We start from the raw sequence: 24648 nt of genomic DNA, 5'->3' as shown, positions 1-24648 counted from the left end.
GGGCGGGTTGAGGAAAGGGGGAGAGCGGATGAAGCAACAGCCTCTAATCTCCTCTTTTTCTTCTAGTATCTGGGAAATTTTAGGCTAATTTTTAGAAATGAAACACAGTCTCAAAAATTGGTCTAAGGTCTTACAAAGGAAATTAAGTCTGACTCCACAGGTGCTGCTATAGCACTTTATTTTCCTTATAAGAGTGACTGAATGGTTTCCAATATTTATTTTTAAAATGTATTATATTGTTCTTCTCCCTCATTCTGTTTTAGGACCTAGTATTACATAATGATCATTCTTTCTTAGTTTGCTGAGCACAGGGCAAAGACAAAAACCAAAAAAAAAAAAAACAAAAAAACCCCCTCCTATATGACAAAGTTTTATTTATATCAAATTAGAGAACAAGATTTTGATTTGAATATAATCACTTAAAATTTGGCAGATTACTTAATTATGCAGTTTTTTCTTTACATATTTGAGTATATACTGAAGAGATTATTTGGAATAGCTTGGCAATAGAAGTATTTCTGTACCTTATTTGACCACTTATATGCATATTTGAGGTACATTTGTCTGTATATGTGTACCTGTGTGCGGATCTACATACACACACCTAGATTAAATGTATTTATATAAAAAGCTAAAGATTGCTGTGTGAGGATTAATTCCCTTAAAAAAATCTATCATATTAAATTGCGCCTGCATTCAGAGCAGAAATGTAAAAAAAAGATCAATTTACTAAATACACACAAATTTACAAAGCAATTGAAAATGAAATGGAAATTTGCATTGAAATGTTATATTCCTGTCTAACTGACATTTAGAAGGCTCTAACAAGCTAATGGAAATTAACACCATATTGTAGGTTACTGACAGTCTAAAGGTTCTGGGAGCCTTCCTGTATCCTCTAAATTAAGAATGAACATTATTATGGTGGGAAGCGACGGCAGATAATTTTCTCCTTTATTAATGTGGGAATTCTCGGGAAGCAATCAGGGCAGTGTCCTACTCCTGCTGGGGGCTTGGGTTTTGCTTTTTTTCCTCTCTCTTCCATTACTGGAAATCCGGCTTCTCGGGAAAGGTGCAGCCTGTCCGCCTGATAATGACGCTTGCTGCGTAGTGGCCTGCGCGGATGCATTCCGTGAGGGGCTTATCAGAAACCAGTTGAGACAGAAATCCTGGAAAAACAGATGAAAAGGAAGAACGTGAGTTTTGTGGAACAGCACTAGAAACATCAGAAAGAGCAAAAAACCAAGTACCCAACTCTTGCTCCAACCGGGACAGAGAATGCTAATCCTCCAGGGTTAAGAAGGTGGTCCCCAAAACAGCAGAGCCCTCCCTTCACATTTCCCCTACAGACCTCAGGTAGGGACAGACAAATGGCCGTCAGGCCAATCTGGTCTTTCTAATCCTAACCTGATAAGTTGCCAATTCCCTTGAGACTAGAAGTCCTTGGGCACTGCTGCTCCGGTCTATGGCCAGCACTGCATCATCTGCATGTCTCTCTGAGTACAACTTTGAGATGAAAAGTCGTGAAGGCATGGCAGTTCCCTTTCATTCCCAGACGTCAACAGTGAAATCATTTCTGTAGTCAGGCATCACGGATCCATTTGACATAATTAATCTGTGCCTACCCAAGGGAGACTCAAAGGAACTAGGTTTATTTTTCGTTCAGATATAAAAGCAAAGATAAAATATACAAATCAAAATTCCAGAGAGTGTACATCAGGTACAGAAAACTCATGAATGAGGGGAGACACAGGAGGGAAAACATGAAACTTCTGCACTTTGCGGTCTGACGAGACAGACCAGGCTGCAGCACAGCCAGAGGTGTGAGCCAAGCAGTTGGTCAACACTGACAGTCTTCGGTGGGGGAGGGACAGAGCTGGTGAGTGAGCAAAAAACACAAATGCTCCACATCAGGAATCACAGAGGTGGCGTCCTTATCAAGTTCATCTTAAATATGAATCCTCTGTATTAATGTACCACATAGATCTATACTAAAAGGATAATTTTGAAGCATGGATTACATTAAACACACAGCAAATTCTATTTAAATTTACTATTAAATCTATATTTTATTTAAATGACATTGAATACATACATTAAAAGGACAATTAGGAAGCACTCACAATGAAAGCCAACACTGTTGACAATTTCAGTGAACAGAATAAATTTCTTGAAAGACGCAAACTGTCAAAGCTCACTTGAATAGCCTGAACAGTCCTGTAATATTTGTTTTGTATTTAAAAGTTTTCCATCAAAAAAACTACAGGTTTAGACTTGATGTCTGAGGGCTTCTACCAAATATTTAAGGAAGAAAATATTGATGCTACAAGAAAACTGAGAAGGGAATGCATCTCAACTCAGCCTCGGACGCCAATGCTGCCTTCAAACCAGCCCAGCACAGACCAAAAGAACAAAAAGTCACCCGGGCAAATGCATGAATACACGTGAAAGAAGAACAAATTATGATGACGATGTGAGGTTTATTCTAGTAATACAAGTTTAAGACTGAAAGTAATCAATGTAATTTATCAGATGACCTAAGACAACAGCAAGATTATCTTAATAGATGACGGAAAAAGTATTTAGTAAAATCCAAAGTCCATTCCCAATAAATACTTTCATTAAATTAGGAATAGGAGAGAACTTTGTTAACTTGACGAAAGGACTTAAGACAAACCACTAGTATCATTCTTACAAGTGGATAGAAAGTTTTCTTGTTAAGATCGAGAATAAGGCAAGAGTTATAAGATCTGGTCTAGTGGTTAACACAAGGGATAAGATTTTGTATTCCTGGGCCAGCATTGCCAGGATCCCAAATAAGAACCCATTCAAGTCCTGCATGTGTAACTTCCAATCCAGCTCCCTGATAACAGTTTTGGAGAATCAGAGGGAAGTGGCCCCAACTAGGCCTCTGTTACCCAACCCATGCGTGAGAGCTGGATGGTGCTCTTGGCGCCTGGCCTTGCACAGAGTAGTGAGGCCGTCTGGGGAGCGAACCAGCAGATGGAAGATTTCTCTCTCTTCCTGTAACTCTCTAATTCAAACTTTAAAAAAGACTACAAATTTTTACACAAGAAAAACTAATTTGGACTTTGTTAAAAGTAAGCTTTTGTAACCTCCTTCAGAGGAAACAATCCAATAAAAAAGTGGGCAAACGTTGGATGTGCATTAAGAGTCCTTTTGTCAAGTTAACAATGGTGACACCTGTTTGGAAGCCCGCAATGCAATCCATCATGGAGTGCCTGCAAGTTTTGGCTACCCTCCTTGCAGTCCAGGCTTCTGGCTAATGCACACACTAGGAGGAAACAGATGACTCAAGTCCTTGGATCTCTGCCAACCATGTGGCGGATCTGGATTGAGTTCCAGGCTCCTGACTTTGACATGGCATGGTCTTGACTTTTGTTGGCATTCAAGGAGTACACCAATGGATAGAAGATCTCTGCCTACCTCTCTGTGTCTCTAAATAAATAGAATTAAAAAAAAAAACGGCAGAAGTGTTGAACAGATGTTAAATACCTGGGAGAACAGATGATAAGAAAGACTGTTCTTTTCCACCCACACTTCCTGCCTTCCCCTAGGCATGGGGCAGCCAGAGCCTGGGAGGGCAGGAGGTGAAGGTTAATTGCAAGGCTGTGTTATAATGACCTGCAGAGAACATTACAAGAGATATATGTCCTTCCTCTTCTACCATTCTGACCACACAGACTTGGCCCAGGCAGATTTGGGGACTGCTCCGTAGAAGACAAAATAAGTATTCCTGACCAAAGGATAAAATGAATTCAGTTAGGAGAATGATGTATTCTGAAGACATTTGCTTAGGCTGTGAAATCACTCTCTCAGGAGGTTATGTGAAAGCATTTTATCACTGGGCTTTCAGGTAACAGTCAAAGGTCAATGGTAGCTTTGTGCCAAACGGTGCGTCTAATACGCTCACAGCCCACACAGCGAATGGGGCAGATGCCAGATTCAGAGTCAGATCAGCTTACAATGGAAACACGGTTATGAGAAGCCTTACAAGCAACAGCTGTTTTCCTCATTCCTGCTGCTATGATCTCTGTGAGAAAGAGAAAAGCTTATGTTTATGAAATATTTTTGTGGAGCCCAAGTACCCGCATCCTCCTTCAGAGAAGAGCAGCTGACGGATGGAGTGAAGTGTTCTGAAGTGTCATTTGCTCTGACAAGGGGAAAACCTGGATGCTGACAACAGCTAAGAACTCGGCCCCAGGGGAATACCATTTTCAATGATCTAGCTTTAAAAACCAACTAATATGAATTACAGCTATTTCATAGCCAGTTATAAGTGGGCAACCTTCAAAATGTAGCTAACACGAATCTTCAAAGTTGCATCAAATAGTTTAAACCAAGAGGGCTTATACTGAAACAGCCTTGCCGAAATCTTTCATGATGTGAATAAACATCACCAAGATAGTATTGTGTAAAATATATATGACATTTGTCACTTCTGCCATTTAAAAATGTAGACTTCACTGGCATTAAGCACATTTGTAAGGTTATGCAAAGATCATCTTGATATGTTGTTAGAACTTGCTTATCATCCCAACAGAAACACTGTACCTATTAAGCAAAAAGTCTACCACTCTTTATCTCAGTACCTAGTAACTGCTGTTCCCGCTTTTGTCTCCATGAATTTGCCTACTTTAGGGACCTTGTGTAAGGAAGAGTGCGCGTTTGTTCTTTTGTGTCTGCTTTAGTTCATGCAGCACAATGCTTCCCAATGTAAGCTTAGATTTTCAATTATCAAGTGCCTGAAGTATATTTTTTAAAAATGTTATTTGAAAAGAATTTCAAATTTAGCCAAATGTTACAGGAATACAAATGCACAAAAGACACCTGCATATCCTCTACCAGATGCACTTATTGTTAACATTTTGCTTCATTTGCAAGCAATTCTTCCTCTGCGAACTATTGGAGAGCAAGTTACATTTATCATGGCTTTTCAACTCGAAATACTTTGGTGTGTCTTTTCTGAGAATAAAGCCATTCTCCCACACAGACACAATCTGGCTATCAAGTCTGTTAATCTGCTCATACTGCAATTTTGTCAATTACTCAGTGATGTCCTTTGTAACAACTTGTCCCTTCAGAATAGAATCTAGCCTAAGATTTAGCTATTATGTCATTTTAGTCATCTTTAATCTGGAACATCTCTTTAGTCTTTCTTTAACTTTTGTGACATGGATGTTTTCTTTAAAAGATTCATTTATTTATTCAAAAGGCAGAGTTACAGAAGGCAGAGAGAAAATCTTCCTTCTGCTGGTTAACCACCCAGATGGTGGAACAGCAAGGGCTGGGGTGGACTGCAGCCAGGAGCCTTGAGCTTTGTTTGCTTCTCCTATGTATGTGTAGAGACCCAAATACCTGAACCATTTTCTGCTGCTTTCCCCAGCACATTAGCAGGGAGCTAGATCAGAAGTGGAGAAGCCAGGACTTGAATCAGGACACATACAGATGCAGAGTTGCAGGCAACGGCTTACTTTGCTATGCCACAGCATCATCCTTTGGAAGAATACAGTCACGTCCCTGGCCTCTTTTTAATACACTGATATCTCACTTAGGGGTTGTCTTATAATTCCTCAGGATTAAACCAGATTATGTGTTTCTGTCCAGAATATGTATAGTGGGGCCTGGTGCAATGGCTCAATGGCTCAGTGGTGAAATCCTCACCTTGCAAGCCCCAGAATCCCATATGGGTTTCAGTTCATGTCCTGGCTGCTCTGCTTCCCATTCAGATTCCTGCTTGTGGCCTGGGAAAGTAGTTGAGGATGGCTCAAAGCCTTGGGAGCTGCACCCATGTGGGAGACCTAGAAGATGCTCCTAGCTCCTGGCTTCGGATAAGCTCAGTTCAGGCTGTTGCGGCCATTTGGAGTGTAAACCAACACTCCTCTCCTTAAACTGTATTTCCAATGAAAACAAATAAATCTTTAAAAAATACATGTGGTGTTCATCTGAGAGTACCATATTTAGAGATACTGCATGTCCTTCTGCTACTCACTGGTAATATTATTTTTGGTCACTTGATCAAGGTATGTTTCTATTTCTTCATTGCAATAGCAAATATTTCTTGCCTTGCACCCGAGAAGCCATCTGTAGACAAACAATGTAAGACCACACAAACAGACTGCACCTCAGTACAGTCCCCAGACCTCATCCACAGTTGGAGTACATTAACGGTTCCGAAATGAAGCAACCCCTAATGCAATGATTCTGCATCTCCAGACACTTCATCAGCATGCGGACCATCAATAGAATCAACAGTTCACTACTACTGCTTTTCCTGTTCATCATTATTATTTTTTAAAGTTTTAAAATTATTATTGTAAAGATCGATTGGGGAGAGGGGGAGAGAGAGAGAGAGAGAGAGAGAGAGAGAGAGAGAGAGAGAGAGATACGTTTTGGACCCAGTTTTATAGGCTAGTGGTTAAATTCTTGCCTTGCATGTGCCAGGATCCCAAATGGGCACTGGTTCATGTCCTGGCTGCTCAATTTCCCATCCAGCTCCCTACTTGTGGCCTGGGAAAGCAGTCGAGGACAGCCCAAAGCCTTGGGACTCTGCACCTGTGTGGGAGACCTAGAGGAAGCCCCTGGCTCCTGGTTTTGGATCAGCTTGGCTCTGGCCATTGTAGCCACTTGGGGAGTAAATCCACGGATGGAAGATATTTGTCCTTGTCTCTTCCTCTCTCTGTAAATATTGCTTTCCAATAAAGATAAATCTTAAAAGAGAGAAAGAGAAATCTTTCCTCGATTGGTTCACTCCCTCATGGCCAGAGTTGGGCCTGTCTGAAGCCAGGAGCCAGCAATTTCTTCCGGATCTTATATATGGTGTAGGGGCCTAAGGATTTGAGATACCCTCTACTATTTCCACGGGAACCAGATTGGAAGTGGAACTGCCAGGACATGAGCCGGTACCCATATGAATACTGGCTCTGGCAGGCAGAGAATTCGCCTATTAGGCCATTGTGCTGGGGCCAAAAGACAATTTGAATTAGCATTTCTGGTGGTCAGGACATAAGAAACTGTGTCACACTTTATAAAAAATATAAATTTGGATGAGTGTCATTTTAATAATTCACTTTTGCAAGCATCAATATATTGTATTGTTCTGAAATTGTTTCACCAAAGATACAGCATAAATACATGCCAGTAACAATAGCTTTACGTTTTCACATATTGTCAGACACCATCTCAGCTATAGGTTGGCAGTGAAATACGGGGCAAACAAAGACTCTATGATGGACTATGTCAATCAGTGGATTCTTCAAAGACCTCATAGTGCTTGGAGTGGCAAGACTGGCAGCATTTCATAACTGTTGAACTATCAAAACCACTTGAGCAAGACCCTCGGAGCATACCCTACATCCGGGACCTGGGGAGGGTGGGAAATTGGGTGGGTCTTCTCCCTTAATACCCCCCTTTGAACATGAAGGAAACAATATGGAAATAATAGTCTTACCCACTTTCCTGTAGCCCTTGAACCTTTTTATCCTAATTAACTATGTAAAGATTGTCAAAAATATAATAAAAATATATTAAAAAAATAAAAAAATACATATTGTCAGACACCTTTTACACATACTGCAGAACAATGTTTTTATAGAACTAAAATATTTCAAAGGATTTTTGTGAATATATACATATGTATTTAGTTATATATATTTTGTCCTAAATCCTCATTTTATATTTAATTTAAATTATTACACATATCTAGGTAGTATAGTACTTTGCGTACCTGGCAATATATATGAAAGCAGATGTGTTAAAAATGGATTTTAAGCCATATAATTTAAAAGTTAGAGAAAACTAATACTGTGAAATAGATGGAGTAACATATCTTTGAAATCTGACACCACAGCAGCTTTCCTGAACACCCATGTTATACCTATAATGACCCTTCAGCTTTCACCAAGAGCCTGTTCAGTTGATATTTCAGAAACAAAGGAGAAAAATACCTCTGGATTGCAGAAATAATTCTCAGTATGATAGAAAATGTGCAAAAAATAAAACAGTAGAATTAGGAAGTTAATTAAATGCACAGTTCTATTTCTCATAATAATCAGTGCCAATGGGAGCTGTAAGATGGACATACGACTGTGTATGAGGAACTGTGCTATGGTAGTGATACAGGGGAACTCAGTGAGCGGGGAGGGAATTAGGGAGGGCTAAAGGGACTCCCAGGGTCTATGGAACTGTATCCTAAAATGATAATAATAAAAAAGTAAAAAAAAATGTTTAAGAATGGCAAAGGAAGAAATACATCTGAGGACTTTGTATATAGAAAATCTCCATATAACTTGAACTAATGAACTAAACAAGAGAGTGTGGTAAGATTGCTGGATATAAGAAAAATATACAAGCCCAATTATTTATGTGGAAATAACAGCAGCCTGTCAGGAAAATGTTACTTGGTAAAAAATACAAAAGCAACACAAGCTACATAGTCTCCAGCGAAGAAAATTAAATATTTTAATCAAAAAAATATATTACGAAGGCTCAAAATGGAGAGATATGTCAGTTACTTGGATATGAAATCATATTTAAAGCGGAATCAATTACCAGCTCACAAGGTTTTGAGGAACTTGATAAACTAACTCTTACATTTATATGAGGGGCCAGGGTTCAAGTGCAGTCAGTTAAACTGCTATTTGTGATGCTGGCGTGTCATATCAGATTGACAGCTGAATCCTGGCTGCTCCATTTCCGATCCAGCTCCCTACTAATGCAGCTGGTAAAGCAGCAGACAGTCCATCTGCTTGGGCCCTGACACCCACATGAGAAACCAGGATGGAGTATCTGGCTGCTGATTTCAGCCCAGCCCAGCTCTGGCTGTTGTGACAACTGGGGAGCAAACCAGTGGATGGATGGATGATCTTTCCTTCTGAAATTCTACCTTTTAAATAAATAATGAAGTACATAAATCTTTACAAAAATAAAATTTATGTGGAAAAACCAAAGGATCAAGAACAGCCAGTTACTCCTGAGAGTGGGACTTGCCAGAGTCAACACACATGTGAATCTTTAATAAGAAGTTTAGTTTTTATTGGCATAGATGCAAACAAACAGTGCAGAGCAATCTACACAAATGGGGACACTTGAACTACAACTGAATTGGCACTGCAGACTCATGCAGAAAAAATGGTTTATTAGCAAAGCAACATTCAGGCAACAAGTTTTCAATTTAGAAAAATAAAATGACTTCATTCCACATTTTTACAAACCAATTCCAGATGTACTAAGAATTGTGAATCACAAAGCTGCTAAGACTTTTAGAAGTAAACAATAAGTATCAATATCTTTATCATCTAGTAGTAGGAATAAGTTCTTTAATAATAAATGCACACATACAAAGCGCAAACCATAAATCAAAAGACTGGAAGATTCAGCTGGGCTAAAATGAGAATTTCTGCTTCTCAAAAGATGTACTTATTTACTTTGCCTAGAATTTTTTAAACACTCAAAAAAATGTTTATTTATATTCATCTATGTAAAAGGCAGAGAACAGGAGAGACACTTACTGAATGTCTGCAATAGCCAGTGCTGGGCCAGGCTGAAACCAGCAACCTGGACCACCATCCACAGTGCTGGCAGGGGCCCAAACACTGGAGGCATCATCAGCTGCCTCTCAGGACACAGCAGTAGGAAGCTAGATTGGAAGTAACGCAGTTGACTCAAACCAGCACTCCCATACGGGCTATGGGTATAACAGGCTGCAGCTTCATCTGCTGGCTATAATGCTACTGTGTACACTGCAAACCTGCTGATCTTTTAAAATTTGATTTTTAACATTGTTTACATAGTTGAGAGGGATGCATGGCCATGTGAGTCTCCGCATAGGGTGGGGAGGGTTGATGTATAAATGAAGGTGGGTGGGTTAGATGTTTCAATTTTTTTTTCTCCTTTGTCTACAGGGGGGAATGGGGTGAAGGGCACTCCTAGCTCTCAAGCTACATCAGTACCTGGGGATGAGGGACAGTCATTTGATGTGTCTTAGAAACCCCAATGTGGGGAAGAGTGGTTTTGAGGGCGTTACTTGAGTGGCTTTGATGGTTCTGAGATATTGTTGGCTTTGTTGCACCAGGGTTGAGAATCTTTCCATGGTCTATCGGCTGACCAAACCCACCTTAGTAAATCCACAGGCCCAGACACTTGCTGCAAAGCTTGGCAACGAAAGCTTGGCAAGGAAACCTGTTCTTTCTATCCTCTGATGAAGAACGCAACATATCCTGCCGGCCTGGATAAGCTGGCTGTTATGTCCCTCGTGGGCAACTGGGCATGCTGTCATTCACACAGACATCAGCTACCAAAGAGGTCCAGACCTTCGCATGCACTCCAAGGTCAACTATGCATACTGTAATTCTCCCTGAGGCTGGAAATAGCTGTTACTTTCTAAAATATTACTTCGCCATCTGAGAGGCAAAGAGAGAGAAAGAGAGAAGAGAGATAGCATTCCCTGGTTCACTCCCAAAACGTCTGCATTAGTTGGGACTAGCAAAGTTGGGGATGCAATTCAGGCTTCTCATTTAAGTGCAGGGTCCATTGTGAGCAGGGTGGAGTTAGAAGCCAGAGGTAGGTACTGAACCCAGGCACTCTGAATGGGATGTGGGTTTCTACCTGTAGACCAAATGTTTACCCCTCAAAAGGCACTTACAGAGGCAGAGGAAGAGGTGCTGTGTTGTACCTTGGGTTAAGTCACTGCCTGGGATGCCAGCATATCATTTGGGTGCTGGTTCAAGTCTCAGCTGCTTTACTTTCAATCCAGCTCTTTGTTACTGTTCCTGGGAAAGCAACAGAAGACAGCCCAAGTACTTGGATTCCAGTATCCCCATGGAAGACCCAGATGAAACTCGTGGCTCCTGACTTTTCAGGCTGGCTGAACCCTGACCATTATGGCCATTTGGAAAGTTAGCCCGTGGATGGAAGACCTCTGTTTGTATGTGTCTCTCTTCTTTCTCTGTAATTTTGCATTTCAAGTCAATGAATTGATCAACCAATCAACGCTTAATAAAGGGGAAAAAACAAACTGTGACTTTTTTCTGAATGATTCTAAAGGGTTAGTATTCATAATATATAAGACAGGTGCACACACAAAGCTAAAGTTTGCTAAATGGGCATTAAGGAGCAATATAAGTTGTTCAACTTCAGTAGTGATGAAAGAAAATCCAAGTTAAAACTGTAACAAGAGGTTGGTGTTATGATGCAGTAGATGAGGTCACTGCTTGTGATATTGACATTCCAAGTTTTTGGAGTCTGCTACATTCCTTTGCAGATGTTACCCTTTTTGGGTTCTTCTGATATTTCTCATAATTAGACTCAGACTTGAGATTTTAACATTAATTTATTTAGAGAGACAAAGACACAGAAAACACAGGTGAGACAAGAGACCTTCCATTTACTGATTTATTCCTCAAAGGTCCCGAACAAGGTGGGCCAGGATGAAGCCAGGAATTCAGAATCCAACCTTGGTCTCCCATGTGGGTGGAGGGAACCCAGATACCTGAGCCATCACCAGCTGCTTCCCAGGACACACGTTAGCAGGAAGTTGGAAGAGACAGCGAAGCAGAGGCTTGAACCAAGGCAGCTTCTGTCATGGGATGTGAGCCTTTCAAGCAAGGTGTCAGACACCTGTCCCTGGACTATGGGTTAACATTTCTGTTGGGACATCACAGGAGTCCCTCTCAGGGTGTTCCATCCAGGCGTAGCTAGTGTTGTCTCGTGACTGGTGATGGTTGACTGCTTTGTTAAATGATATCTATCACATTTCTCCTTATCAAAGTTATATGGAAAACAAGCTGCCAACTAGAGTATGGGAATAGTTAAATCCAAGTAATGGAATAACAGTCAAGTTAGTATGTGCTGCTATGGAACAATCATCAACACAGGAGTATGTGAAAAATCTAGAAGAACAGTAAGCATAGTATTGTACTATTATTTGATGAAAGACTGGAATATATATATATATATATACATATATATATATATATACACAAACTTGTACAAGCATAGAATATTTATGGATGGATTCAACAGGAACTAAAAGCAGAGCTGCCCCAGAGATGGGAATTGGAGGATTAGAGCAAGAGTCCTACTTATCCTCATTTTAGAAACAGATATACAAACACATACGCACATATCCTCGTCATATTTTCTACAATTAACAGGCATTACTTTGGCAGTAAAAAAGAACATTAGGATCATTTTCCCATGTCTTTAAATATTCTTAAAGACTAGGGCTTAAATGTGGATATAATGTCATTTATTTAATCTTATTATAGGCTTTTTGGGTTGCTCTAAAATTTTTACTGCTACAAATAACATTGTGATGAATAACTTTATAAATATTTTTATGACACTACTCACTGTGCACATACCTAATTTCTTTAGGATAAATTTTCTTTTTTTTTTTATAAAAGATTTATTATTTTTATTGGGAAGTCAGATATACAGAGAGGAGGAGAGAAAGTGACAAAGATCTTCCGTCTGATGATTCACTCCCCAAGTGAGCGCAATGGCCGATGCTATGCCGATCCAAAGCCAGGAGCCAGGAACTTCTTCCAGGTCTCCCACATGGGTGCAGGGTCCCAAGGCCTTGGGCCATCCTCGACTGCTTTCCCAGGCCACAAGCAGGGAGCTGGATGGGAAGTGGAGCTGCTGGGATTAGAACCTGCGCCCATATGGGATCCTGGGGCGCGTTCAAGGCGAGGACTTTAGCCGCTAGGCCATGCCGCCAGGCCCCAAGGATAAATTTCTTTAAGGGTAATTTTAATTTTTCAAGGATTATGTCTACATTGCAAGTAGTTATTTCAAAAGGATTAATGCATACTACCAATGGTGCTCTTGCTATTAACAAACTTGCACTGGATAATCTGAAAGGTAGAAGGATCTTGTTTCAATTTCCTGATTAATCTGTCACAGAGGGTGAAGACTTTTTCTTATTCTTATGCCTATTGGTCATTTGTATTTCTTCATTTGGTGAGTTGTATTATGAAATTTTTTACTTATTTTTTCTTTGTTATATTTTTCTTAATTTCACTGCTTTAAAAGAGAAATTTCCAGTTTGTCTATGTAAGACTCAAAATACTTAGTAGTCATCTGTGGTCTTTTTTTTTATTATTATATAGAAGTATTGGTCTTTTATTTAATACTTTCTCTACTGAATTTAACTTTAGCATTATATTTCACACTATGATCAGATAAAATACTAGTCCATATTTTCTATTAATTCTTTTAGGGTCATTGAACTATTCCTCTGAAATCATTTTGGCAGTGGTTAAACTTCATTTTTTTCCATAACAGTTGTATTTTGCTTCATGTTCAACTACATATATAACTCGTCCTGTTTTTATTGTTTTAAGACTATTTTATTGTCAAATACTTTTAGATTTATGAGAAATGCAGAGTAGAATACTTCTTCATGTACAAGTTATTTTAAAACCCTGACTTTATTAAACTCCTGAACACGTTTCCTTCCATTCTTAGACTCCAGTGAGATTTGTGAAATACACTACAGTGACGTGTTTACTCAGTTTTTCCCCTCAGTTTTTTTTTTAAGTGTGTATTTGTACATGAAAAGATGTTCTCAGAGTTTTTATTTTTGTCTTGTTTGCTAATCTCTGCAACTAAATATTCTACAACAAGCAACATCACTTTTATAAGTCAACAAACATTTCTTTAAAACCCATAGGACATTTATCTACTCAGAAAAATAAGAACAACCCATTCAAGAGCTTTAGCTAAGTGATGCTTTACTCTTAACAGTTTTCCACTTACACTCTTGGAGTTCATTAATGATTGAAACCACCTGGGACAGAGCTTTCCATAAAATCAGTATAAGTGCAGTGAAATTGGTCACTCTAGTTAGAAGATCCCTCAAGGATATAAAATTCTGAACTATTTTCTAGATTCTCCTCTTACTTTTAAGGAGATACTGGCAGTGTGAGAGAAGGTAACTTAGCAAGTGTCCAAGGGAATCTCAGCAGAATCTTTTCTCCTCCCCCAAGTGAAATCATATGTAGGTGTTGTGTGACAAGTAAATCTATAGGCATCCTTAGAAATGGATTTTTTAAAAAAGATTTATTTACTTATTTGATGGGAGAGGCAGATTTATAGACGGAGAGACAGAGGGGAAGATGTTCTGTCTGCTGGTTCACCCCTCAAGTGGCCACAATGGCTAGAGCTAAGCCAATCTGAAGCCAGGAGCCTCCCAAGCTTTTGAGCCATCCTCTTCTGCTTCCCCAGGCTATGAGCAGGGAGATGGATGGTAAATGGAGCAGCTGGGACACAACCTGACACCCATACGGGATCTTGGTGCATGCAAGGCGAGAATTTAGCCACTAAGTCACTGCATTAGGCCCTGAAATGGAAATTTAATGACTAATATTTTCCTAACAGAGACTGTTAAGAGAATTCTTGACAGAATTAAGTAAAAGAGACCACTGCACGGTTCACTTGTTCAGTTCACTGGACAGTTCACTTGTTATCAATGAAAATAAGCATTCTGATAAGAACTATGACTGGTCACAAGATACAAATCTGTGACTTAGCATCTCAGGATCATGAAATCACTGAAGGTGGCAACACAGACATAAGCCCAAACCCAAAATGCTGGCAGAGGGAAGTACATGGAAGGAATTTTTCCATTTGTATGTTACATTAAAACAAAAATAATAGTCCTTTTTCTGGGGGGCGGGGAACAGCTTTATGGAATAAAAGGATAAAAATACTGAGTTCCCACGTACCTTGTTATCCCTGACACTCTAGTTTCCCCTATTTTTAACATCTTACATTAGCATGAGATACTTGCTTTTTTTTCCTTTTTAGCCCTTGAATTTGTAATGCATTTTATTTATTTATTTATTTTTTTGAAATCTCCAGTAATACTTTATTTTTTAAAATTGTTATTAACATAGTATTATGTGATACAGTTTTATAGGCACTGGGGATTCCCCCCAAGCATGAGATACTTGTTACAAGTATTGTGCCAGTACTGACATATTACCACTGCTGGTTAACTAACCAAAGAACTGCATGGCCGGGGCTGGACCAGGCCATAACCAGAGCCTGGAAAGAAACTCCACCAGGGTCTCTCACGTGGGAGGCAGAGATCCAAAGTACTTGGGTTATATCCCATTGCCTGCCCGGGTCTGTTAGCAGAGAATTGGACTGGAAGTGGAATAGCTGGGACTCAAATTGGTACTTTGCTATGGGATGCTGGCTTCACAGGGTGCAGCTTAACCCACTAGTCTCTCCATGTCTTTTTGTGGCATGACAGCTCATTTCTTTTCAAAAATTTTAGCATAGTTTAATGCAATAATAGTTTACACTGCTAAGTATCTAGAGGGTATTTTCTTCTCTCTCTTTTATAAAGTTCATTTCTTTTTATAGATCACATACATACCAACATCTGGATACACCACAGCTTGAGTGTCCACTCATCTTCTGGAGGACCTACCTTTCAGGTACTTCTAGGTGTTGTCAAATATGAATAAAACTGTTGTAAACATTGTGTGTGGGTTTTGTATGTACATAAAGCTTTCAATCATTTGGGCAGCCAAGGACTATTTTTCTGAATAATATGAAAAAATGTTTCATTTTATAAGAAACCAACAGATTGTCTTCCAAAGCGGCTGTACAATTTGCATTTTCAGCAACAACATTGCTGTACACACCCTGCACACAGACCACACACACCAACTCAAGATGTTTGTGTAAAATGATAAGAATGAATGAAAGGATTGTCCAATAAAAACTCTTAATATTTACTTAAAAAGAAAAACAATGCTTGTTCAAAAGTGTATATACTATATCCCAAACTCACTTATCGAATTCCAGGAATTTTGTGTGTTTGTTGCCTTCAGAAAGTTACATGACTCACCTTGGGCTCTGTCGGCATTCTCCACAGCTTTTATTCTAATCCATGGGGACCGGCTAAAGGCATCCAATTAATTGTTTGCCAGCCCACTTGTTACAATCTTACAATTTCCTCACTGCCTCTATCTCTGGCCCCACCCAAGCTTATTCAATGAAGTTATCAATGTTCTTTCTATATGAGTAATATCAAACCACCGTGTAGAATGGTGACAGGTTAGTTACACAGTTATTAAGAGAAACTGTGGGAGCAGTAACCTAAGTCATCACGTATTTACCTTTGCTCTTACAGGCATTCTCGTGTAATTAAAGCAAACTTGATACATTCCCCATCTCCCTTCACACAAAAAATTGCTGTCAATCATTTCTGGGCCAAGCTTTTTTTTTTTAAATGCTTACTTTTTCTTTAAATTCTTTATTTCCTATCTTTCGTTATATACCTGTTTATCTATGAGCTCTTTAAACTGGCCTGCTTAAATTGCTTACATTCTACAAAGTCATCACACCTATGCCACATGACACATGGGGCAGTTCATGTAAAAGTTTTCTCTCCCCTATTATTATTATTATTAATGTTTATTTACTTGAAAGGCAAAGTGATGAGATGGGGAGAGGTAGGGGCGGGGCGAGAGAGGGGAAGAGAAAGAAAGAAAAAGAGAGCTTCCATCTGTTGGCTCATTCCTGAAATGACTGCAACAGATATGGCTGGGCCAAGTTCAAGGCAGGAGTCAGGAACTCCAACCCAGTGTCCCACAGTAGGGCAGCAGTGCAAGTCCTGGGCCTATCTTGCGCTTGGCTACCCAGGCAGGAAGCTGAACTGGAAGCTGAGCAGCTGGGACTCTGTTACAAGATGCTGGTATGCAAGCAGGGGCTTAACTCACTGTGCCACAATGCAGGACCCAAAGCTCTCCAAAGGTGATATTTTTATTTTGTATAACTTTTGAGGAAAATTAATTAAAAGATAGAAATGAAAAATTTAGTCGAAAATCTCAATTTACTGGGTTCATGATACCATTATTTATTTATTTTACAAAAGCAAATTAAAAAACAAAACCAGAACATCTCAAAAGTACTCTGGCTAAAGTCCTTGCCCTGAACGTGCCAGGATCCCATATGGGCGCTGGTTCTAATCCCGGCAGCTCCACTTCCCATCCAGCTCCCTGCTTGTGGTCTGGGAAAGCAGTTGAGGATGGCCCAAGGCCTTGGGACCCTGCACCCGTGTGGGAGACCTGGGAGAGTCTCCTGGCTTCGGACTGGCTCAGCTGCAGCTGTTGTAGCTGCTTGGGGAGTGAACCATCAGATGGAAGATCTTCCTCTCTGTCTCTCCTCCTCTCTGTATATATCTGCCTTTCACATAAAAATAAATTTAAAAAGTTTGATACTAAAGTAGATATCAAAGATTTCAAGATGGATAACCCATAGTGTGTGTCCTTGAGACTTCTTTTAGCTATAGGAAAGAAAGCTACATGCATACTTTAAAAACAGCAGGACTTGGGCCCGGCGCGATGGCACAGTGGTTAAGGTCCTTGCGTTGCACGCCCGGGATCTCATATGGGTGCTGGTTCTGGTCCCGGCGGCTCCACTTCCCATCCAGCTCCCCGCCTGTGGCCCGGGAAAGCAGTCGAGGATGGCCCAAAGCTTTGGGACCCTGCACCCGTGTGGGAGACCCGGAAGAGGCTCCTGGCTTTGGATTGGCATAGCATCGGCCATTGCGCTCACTTGGGGAGCGAATCATCAGACAGAAGATCTTCCTCTCTGTCTCTCCTCTCTGTATATCTGCCTTTCCAATAAAAATGAAATAAATCTTTAAAAGAAAAACCAGCAGGACTTAGTTTGGCAATATCAAAATGCAATCTTTTGTGGAAGATGATATAAGCTGAGTCCATAACAAGTAGCATTTTGTAGAGGAAATGGATATTGTAAGCAGAAGAAAAAGCAAGGCCTGTTGATGGAACAAAGGACATTTGTGGAAAACAGTACAAGTCAGATGAGTTGGAGGCACGGAAGCGGAGGCAAGATGGGCACAGAATGACAAGGACATTGCTTGATGTGACATGAACTGTACAATGTAATCCACACAGAGCCAACCAAAGTCTCTGAGCAGAGGTGACATGAATGGCTGTGCTGCTGAGCAGCTAACCTTGGCAGGTGTGGGGAGTATGAACTTCTGGGAAAGGGTATGGCAGAGGCGTCTAATGCAATGCTCTAAGAACGGTTCTCAAACTGTGATCTTTAGCATGGCAGCACTTAAGCCCTTCACAGATCTCATGAATCAGAATCTGTGGGATAGCGTTCAGCAATTTCTGTCTTGACAAAGTCCCCCCACTGATTCTGCTGCATGTTGAAGTTTGAGAACCACTATTCTAGCTGACAGATAACAATGGTAAGAAGAATAAACAGACCAAGTGATTTCATGGGAATGATGACAGCACAATTCTGTGGCTTAGAGTTGAGCCAAACACATAGAAAGTGACATGCAGGATATGTCCCAGACTCAGTTCATGTTGACTGGGCTTCCCCAGAGGTTCTCCTTGCCTTCCTTGAAGTAGAGCTACTTACTGCCCATTCCTGCTTGAAGTAGGGGCACGGGAGCAAAAATCCTATGTAGCACAGGAAAAATTTCTGATATTTGGTACTCTGGATCTTCCGCTTGGAAGTTTGGCAAGCCACATCCAAGACCGGGAGTGTGTGAGCTAGGGTTACTAAGAATAATGACAACAATCAATCTGGTGATCTACTGGAGAACTTCTACAAATTACAGGAAATCATGACTGACATCTGTAACTTATATATCACTGTATATCTATAATTGGTATGTGTCGTGTGTGTGTATGCCTGAATTTTAAATAACAGTTAAGAAAAGGTGGCCATAAGCCATCATTCTCTCTGTTACTGAGTCAGTCACAGACATAAGCTAGCATGGGTTAATTTTAAATCAATGTGGCTTGGTGTTTAAGTATAGCCTATACTGCTGTTTCCTGATTCACTCCACCCCTTCTGACAACATTCTTCAATGACCGCATTCCTAGACACAATGCCCACAGTGGTTTTCATTTGATGGGGGGAGGCAAGTCTGTTTGCAGCAGTTCATGTGACTAATATACTCATTTATTTAACTAATATTTACTGAGTATATCTACTTCTTCCTAGGCACCATGCCGTGTCCAGGGGGTATACGAGTGAATAAGACATAAGTAGTCCTTGTTGTCCTGAAGTCTGTATTTTAAAGGGAGAGACAGACAAAAACAAGTAAATAAGCAATACAGTGCTTCCAAAGTGTGTTAAATGTGCTATTAAGAAAAAGGACTGTGCAGCAGTATAGAATAGCAGTGAATAGACTATGTTAGGGTGATTAGAGATGACTTAAAGAGAGCATCCCAGGCAAAGAGAATTCCATTTGTGAAGTGTCAAGGCATAAAAGAACAGGATGGCCAAAGCATGCAGGGAAAGGTGAAAGAGGCATGAATTAAAGATACAAGGTTAGAAGATCACATCAATTGTTTTTAGATCACAATAGGAGCTTACATTATTGGTCTGTGTGCAATGAGAAGTCACAGTAGGATTTTAAGCAGGGGAATAAAAAAATTTAATTTCAAACTTTTTTTTTTTTTGCTTTCATGCAGAAAATGGAAAAACTGCCAAAAAGAATGAGTGGTTGGAGATCAATTAGGAAACTACTACAGGACATGGAAAACAAGCCTGAACTAAAGTCATGTCAGAGAAATAGAACTAGATGAATTTGGGGTACGAGAACTTGAACTATATCCCTACAATCACATCCGAGGAAGTCACTGAGGGAGAGTGCTGTAGCAGAGTGGGTTGGAATGTCAGCATTCCACACTCCTGCGCTGGTCAGAGTTTCTGATCCAACTCCTTGCTAATGTACCTGGGAAGTAAGGGGGATGGTTTAAGTGCCTGAGTTTTTGCCAACCATGTGGAACAACCTGATGGAGTTCCTGGCTTTAGCTGGCCCAATCTTGGCTGTAGTGGATATTTGGTGAAGGAATCAGTAGATGGAGGATATCTCTTTCCCTTACTCTTTCAAATAAAATCAATCTTAAATAAAAAAAAAAAGAAAGAAAAAAAGCACTCAGAGTGAGTGGGTACTTTTTCTACAGTTTAAGGCATTGCCTGGGGTGCTCCCCTCTTGTAGCAGAGGAACTTAGCTTGAGCTTGCTGGTTCTGCTCCTGCTTCCAGTTTCTACCTAACGCGTGCCCTGGGAAGCAGCAGGTAACGGCTCAAATCTTGGTCCTCGGTGTCTGTGTATCTGTGAGTTTCAGGCCCTGTTCTCAGTCTGGCCCTGGAGTATTTTTTGTGGGTTTTTGGAGGGAAATGAATATGTAAATGGAAGTTTTCTGTGTGTCTGCCTCTATTTTTCTGTTTCTCAAGTAACAGTTAAAAAAAAAAATCTCACTAAAGGTTTAGATAGGAAAAGGAAGGATCAAGAACAGCCCTAACGTTTCTTTCTTGTAATGTCCCATGTATTCTTGGTAGGTGGAACATACAGGGAGTACTTTTAGAATGGGGGTGAGCTTACATGTCTTCCGTATTTAAATCAACCTTTATGATAAACTGGATCGGGGGTAGGCATCTGTCCCAAAGGCAAAATACTTATAGTTCTCCCCCCGTCTGATTTGTAACAATGCACATAAGAAGACATGGAGCTAACCCAGTGTTTTTTCTCTCTCAGGAGTCAGAACGTAAAGCATGAACAGGCTGGGAAGCTGCTCCCGGGGCCAGAAGAGACAGACAAGCCAAGCAGGTGAGCAGCATTAATGAGTGAAGCACTGGAGTGGCCATCCACAAATGTCTGTGTCTGAGGCTCTGAGAACTGACTGGAATCCAGAATCACCCGCTCTGGCTCTAAGAGAAAACCTGTCCTGTTCTGGCTCTTTTTTGAAATTTCTTCGAGATGTCTCTTACAGTAAGGAACACTTAATGATTTCTAGGTATACGTCGGGTTGAACGCTAAAAAAATTACCTCGTTTAACTTCTATAATAAATCCAGTGAGGTAGGAACTCATTATCCTCACTTTCATAGATGAGACAACTGAAGCTTAGAGAGCTGTTCAGTAACTTGTCCACAGTCCTTGTCGTGCCTGGTTTGTATTGGGATTGGGTAATTTATAAAGAACAGAACATGATTTTATCACAGTTCTAGAGCCAGCAGGGTCCATGATCAAGGGGCCAACGTCAGATGTCTGGTGATGGTCTTCCTCCTATATCCTCACAGGGCCATAGAAGCAGTGAGAACAGCATTGCACGAAACCCTTTTTATAAGGGCCTTCTTCTCATCGAGGGCAAGGAATGTGCATGGCCTCCTGGCTCTTACAGGCCCCAACTCTGAATGCCATTACCTTGACAAGGCCAGAATTTCTGAGGGGGCCACATTCAAGCCCGAACAATCCCAGGGTTAGTTACTGGCCATATAGGCTTCAAACTCCCACCTTTTAACTGAATGTATTAAATATTATGTTACAATGTCTTCTTTAATGTGTATTTGAAAAGTTTCCTCAATTTGACACAGATAAACTGAGTTTCTTATTTTTTTTAAGCAAAAGAGTCAGATTAAACAATGCTTTGAAGCAGTGGCTTCCCTGGTACACCCTGCCCTCTGTGCGAAGAAGCTCTCTCACACAGCAGTAGATGCAAACAAAACAGAACAGAATGAATTCAATGCCTGCACAGGTGTTCTGAAATGGACATACAAAATAGAATATGATATATTAATCATAACCCCATAACTATTCTGTTTTGAAATAAAAGGATTTAACTACAACTATAAAATGTTCATTTGTTTTTATCTTTTGAAAAATAAGAAACAGCTATAGTGGTATACTCTCATGTAACAAAAATTTTTTAAATAAAGATTTATTCGGGCCTGGCGCCTCCACCTTCCACCCAGCTCCCTGCTTGTGGCCTGGGAGGGCAGTCGAAAATGGCTTGAAGCCTTGGGACCCTGCACCTGCATGGGAGATACGGAAGAGAATTATCTGGGCTCCTGGCTTCGGATTGGAGCAGCACCGGCCATTGCGGTCATTTGGGGAGTGAATCATCAGACAAAAGTTATTTCTCTCTGTCTCTCCTCCTCTCTGTATATGTGACTTTGTAATAAAAATGAATAATCTTTTAAAAAAAAGTTTATTCATTTATTTGAAAATCAAAGCTACAGAGAAGAGGGCCTGGAAGAAGTTGGCTTAAGATTGGTTCAGCTCTGGCTGTTGAGGTCTTTTGGAGAGTGAACCAGTGGATGGAAAATCTTTCTTTGTTTTTCCTTCTAAGTTTGCCTTTCCAATAAAAAAAACAAGCCTTTAAAAAAAAAAGATTAACTCTTGGGACTGGCATAGTGGGTAAGGCCCCCACCTGTAATTCTAGCCTCCCACATGTGCTCCAGGTCATGTCCCAGCTGTTCTGCTCCTAATTCAGCTTCCTGTTATTAGCCTGGGAAAAGTATAAGATGACAAAATATTTGGACTTCTGCCACCTATGTGGGAAACCTAGCTGAAGCTCTTACTTGCTGGTCATTTTCTTTTTTCTTTTTTTAAAGATTTGCATATTTTTCTTGAAAGGGCAGATTTACAGGGAGAAGGAGAGACAAAGATTCTCCATCGGCTGGTCCACTCCCCAAGTGGCCATAATGGACAGGAGCCAGGAGCCTCCTCCAGATCTCTCACATGAGTGCAAGGTCCCAAGATTTTGGGCCATCCTCTACTGCCCTCCCAAGCCACAAGTCGGGAGCTGGATGGGAAGTGGAGCAGCTGAGACACAATCTGGACACGACCCTGTGTCCTAATGGGAGCCCAGCAAACCCAAGGCAAGTATTCATCCACTAGGCCATCCATTGTGCCGGGCCCCGCCCAGTTTTGTAGTAATCTTCCTGCTAATGTGCAACCTGGGAGAAAACAGATAATGAGCACAGTATGAGTTCCTGTGATCCACATGAGATCTAGATGGAGTTTTAGGCTCGTGGATCCAACCTGGCCGAATTCTGGCTATTGAGGGCAGGTAAGGAGTATACTCAGAAAGAAAAATTTCTACCTCTCCTGTCTCTGCCTTTCAAAAAAAAAAAAAAGGACTAACTTAAAGTGAAAAGTGAGGTAAAATATCTTAAAAGTCTTCTTTAATGAACTTATTTATAAATGGCAACACTGACAGTTTTATGTGTCTAGGACATGTTGCACCAAAAAAATTTAAGTGCTATAGAGTTGCTAACTAAATAATATTTTCTACAAATACATCTTGTGAATTCTTTTATAATTATGTCACTATTTCTTGAAGGTTTATTTCTTTAAAAAAAAAAAGCAAATGCATTTCTTTTACTTGTGTGTATATAGATCACAGACTTTTTATACCAGTTTTAGATCTATTGTGGTACAGTGGTACCTAAGTGTTACAGTGAGAAATATCTGAAAAACTCGTGGCCATTAAATTCAACACTTAAGAAATCACAATGTTGAAATCTTATTCTATCCAAAAAAACACCATTAAAGGTGTCTGGCTAGTATTATTAGAAGGAAAATTTAATAAGAGCTAATTAAGCCATCAAAGACCCAAGTGGTTAACAGATTTTAGGGGTTAAGTTTCTGGTCCTCCTAATTACCCTCTGATGGCTTTACCTAGTGTTTCACAGCCATGACAGATGACAATGAAAACTGCAGTGAAATTCATCTGCCCTGACACTGTGCTAAGCACCAGCCTCTCCCTCTCCACCTAAAATCAATGCTCTGTTTGAGGAAACACGTTTACAGCTTTATTAGGATGTCTTGCTTGTTCTGTAACAGCTACTTGAAGCCGTGGTAACAAATCGACTCAACTCAGTTAAACCTAGAGAGCTGGGTAAGAGGCCCATCGATAAGGTTGTTATAAAAATAAACTGCAGGAGATCAGAAAGCCGGAGCAAACAGTCTGGTAAATGTCAATATTTTCCCTTCCAGAGAATGACAAATACAGCGAGATCATGTGGAAAGTCTTGCTTTCCCCTCTTATAAATGTTTTGTGCTTCCATTGGATAAAACGTTTCTACTTTATGTGCAAAACTCCTCGGAATGAAAATTACACTTCCTAATTCCCTTATGTATCTGGAACAGGAAGTTGATACAAACATTTAATCATTTTCATGCCATCTCAGATTCTTTATTTTCCTTCATACCTACAGACACATTTTGGTCTTCTCTGATTTCATAACATAACCTTATTCAAGTGACATGGAATACCTGTGGGGGGACAGGGTCTTGGTTTTTTTCATTAATAAAACAAAGCTTTCATCAGTCTTCATTCGGGAGGTCATATCAGTGGAATGTACATTCTTGCTATAATATCTGTGAGGCTGATGTACCTTCGTAATTAGGCCTTTCATGTTCTCGCATTTAACAAGAGCACATATTGTTACACGGGTTGCACAATCTCCTGTCTTGGGGTGTGGGGGCATATAAAGTTTGTTCCTAATAGGGAGCAGACACAGTGGGTTTAGCTCTTCTGAACAAGGTCTCACACAGCCCCGTTTAGATGTTCACAGGTTGCTCAAAGAACCAACATCTGGCAGGAAATTCCCACTTCAGCTTGGCTAGCTTAGCATATCCAGATGTGACAAAGTAATGGTTTCCCCTTGCTGAAAAGTACTCAGATATAAACTTTTTTTTTCCTTCACTTCCTACGGAGTCTAGTGAATAAAATTCCATTTTGTTTGACTTCATATTGACTACCAACTAAACACTTTGTGACCCTTAGTTGGAAAACAGATTTTTTTTCTGAGAAGAGGACAACAACAA

General features: G+C 40.3%; 1 protein-coding gene across 5 annotated transcripts in view; it reads right to left on the bottom strand.

The window, feature by feature from the left end:
- Nucleotides 1-357: 357 nt before the first annotated feature.
- Nucleotides 358-24648, bottom strand: part of ADK (adenosine kinase) — a 440503-nt gene continuing 416212 nt past the window's right edge. For all 5 annotated transcript variants that reach the window (XM_040975998.1, XM_040975994.1, XM_040975995.1 and 2 more), the window contains one exon: nt 358-1169. In XM_040975998.1, coding sequence (XP_040831932.1) covers nt 1045-1169 — 125 coding nt within the window. In that variant the 3' untranslated portion in view covers nt 358-1044. The remainder of the gene's footprint in view (nt 1170-24648) is intronic.

The sequence above is a fragment of the Ochotona curzoniae genome, unplaced genomic scaffold (assembly GCF_017591425.1).
Source record: "Ochotona curzoniae isolate NIBS_2020 unplaced genomic scaffold, NIBS_Ocur_1.0 contig_2692, whole genome shotgun sequence".
In the NCBI taxonomy this organism is placed as follows: domain Eukaryota; kingdom Metazoa; phylum Chordata; class Mammalia; order Lagomorpha; family Ochotonidae; genus Ochotona; species Ochotona curzoniae.
The sequence above is the reverse complement of the archived record's forward strand: the minus strand, read 5'-3'. Positions and strand labels throughout refer to the sequence as shown.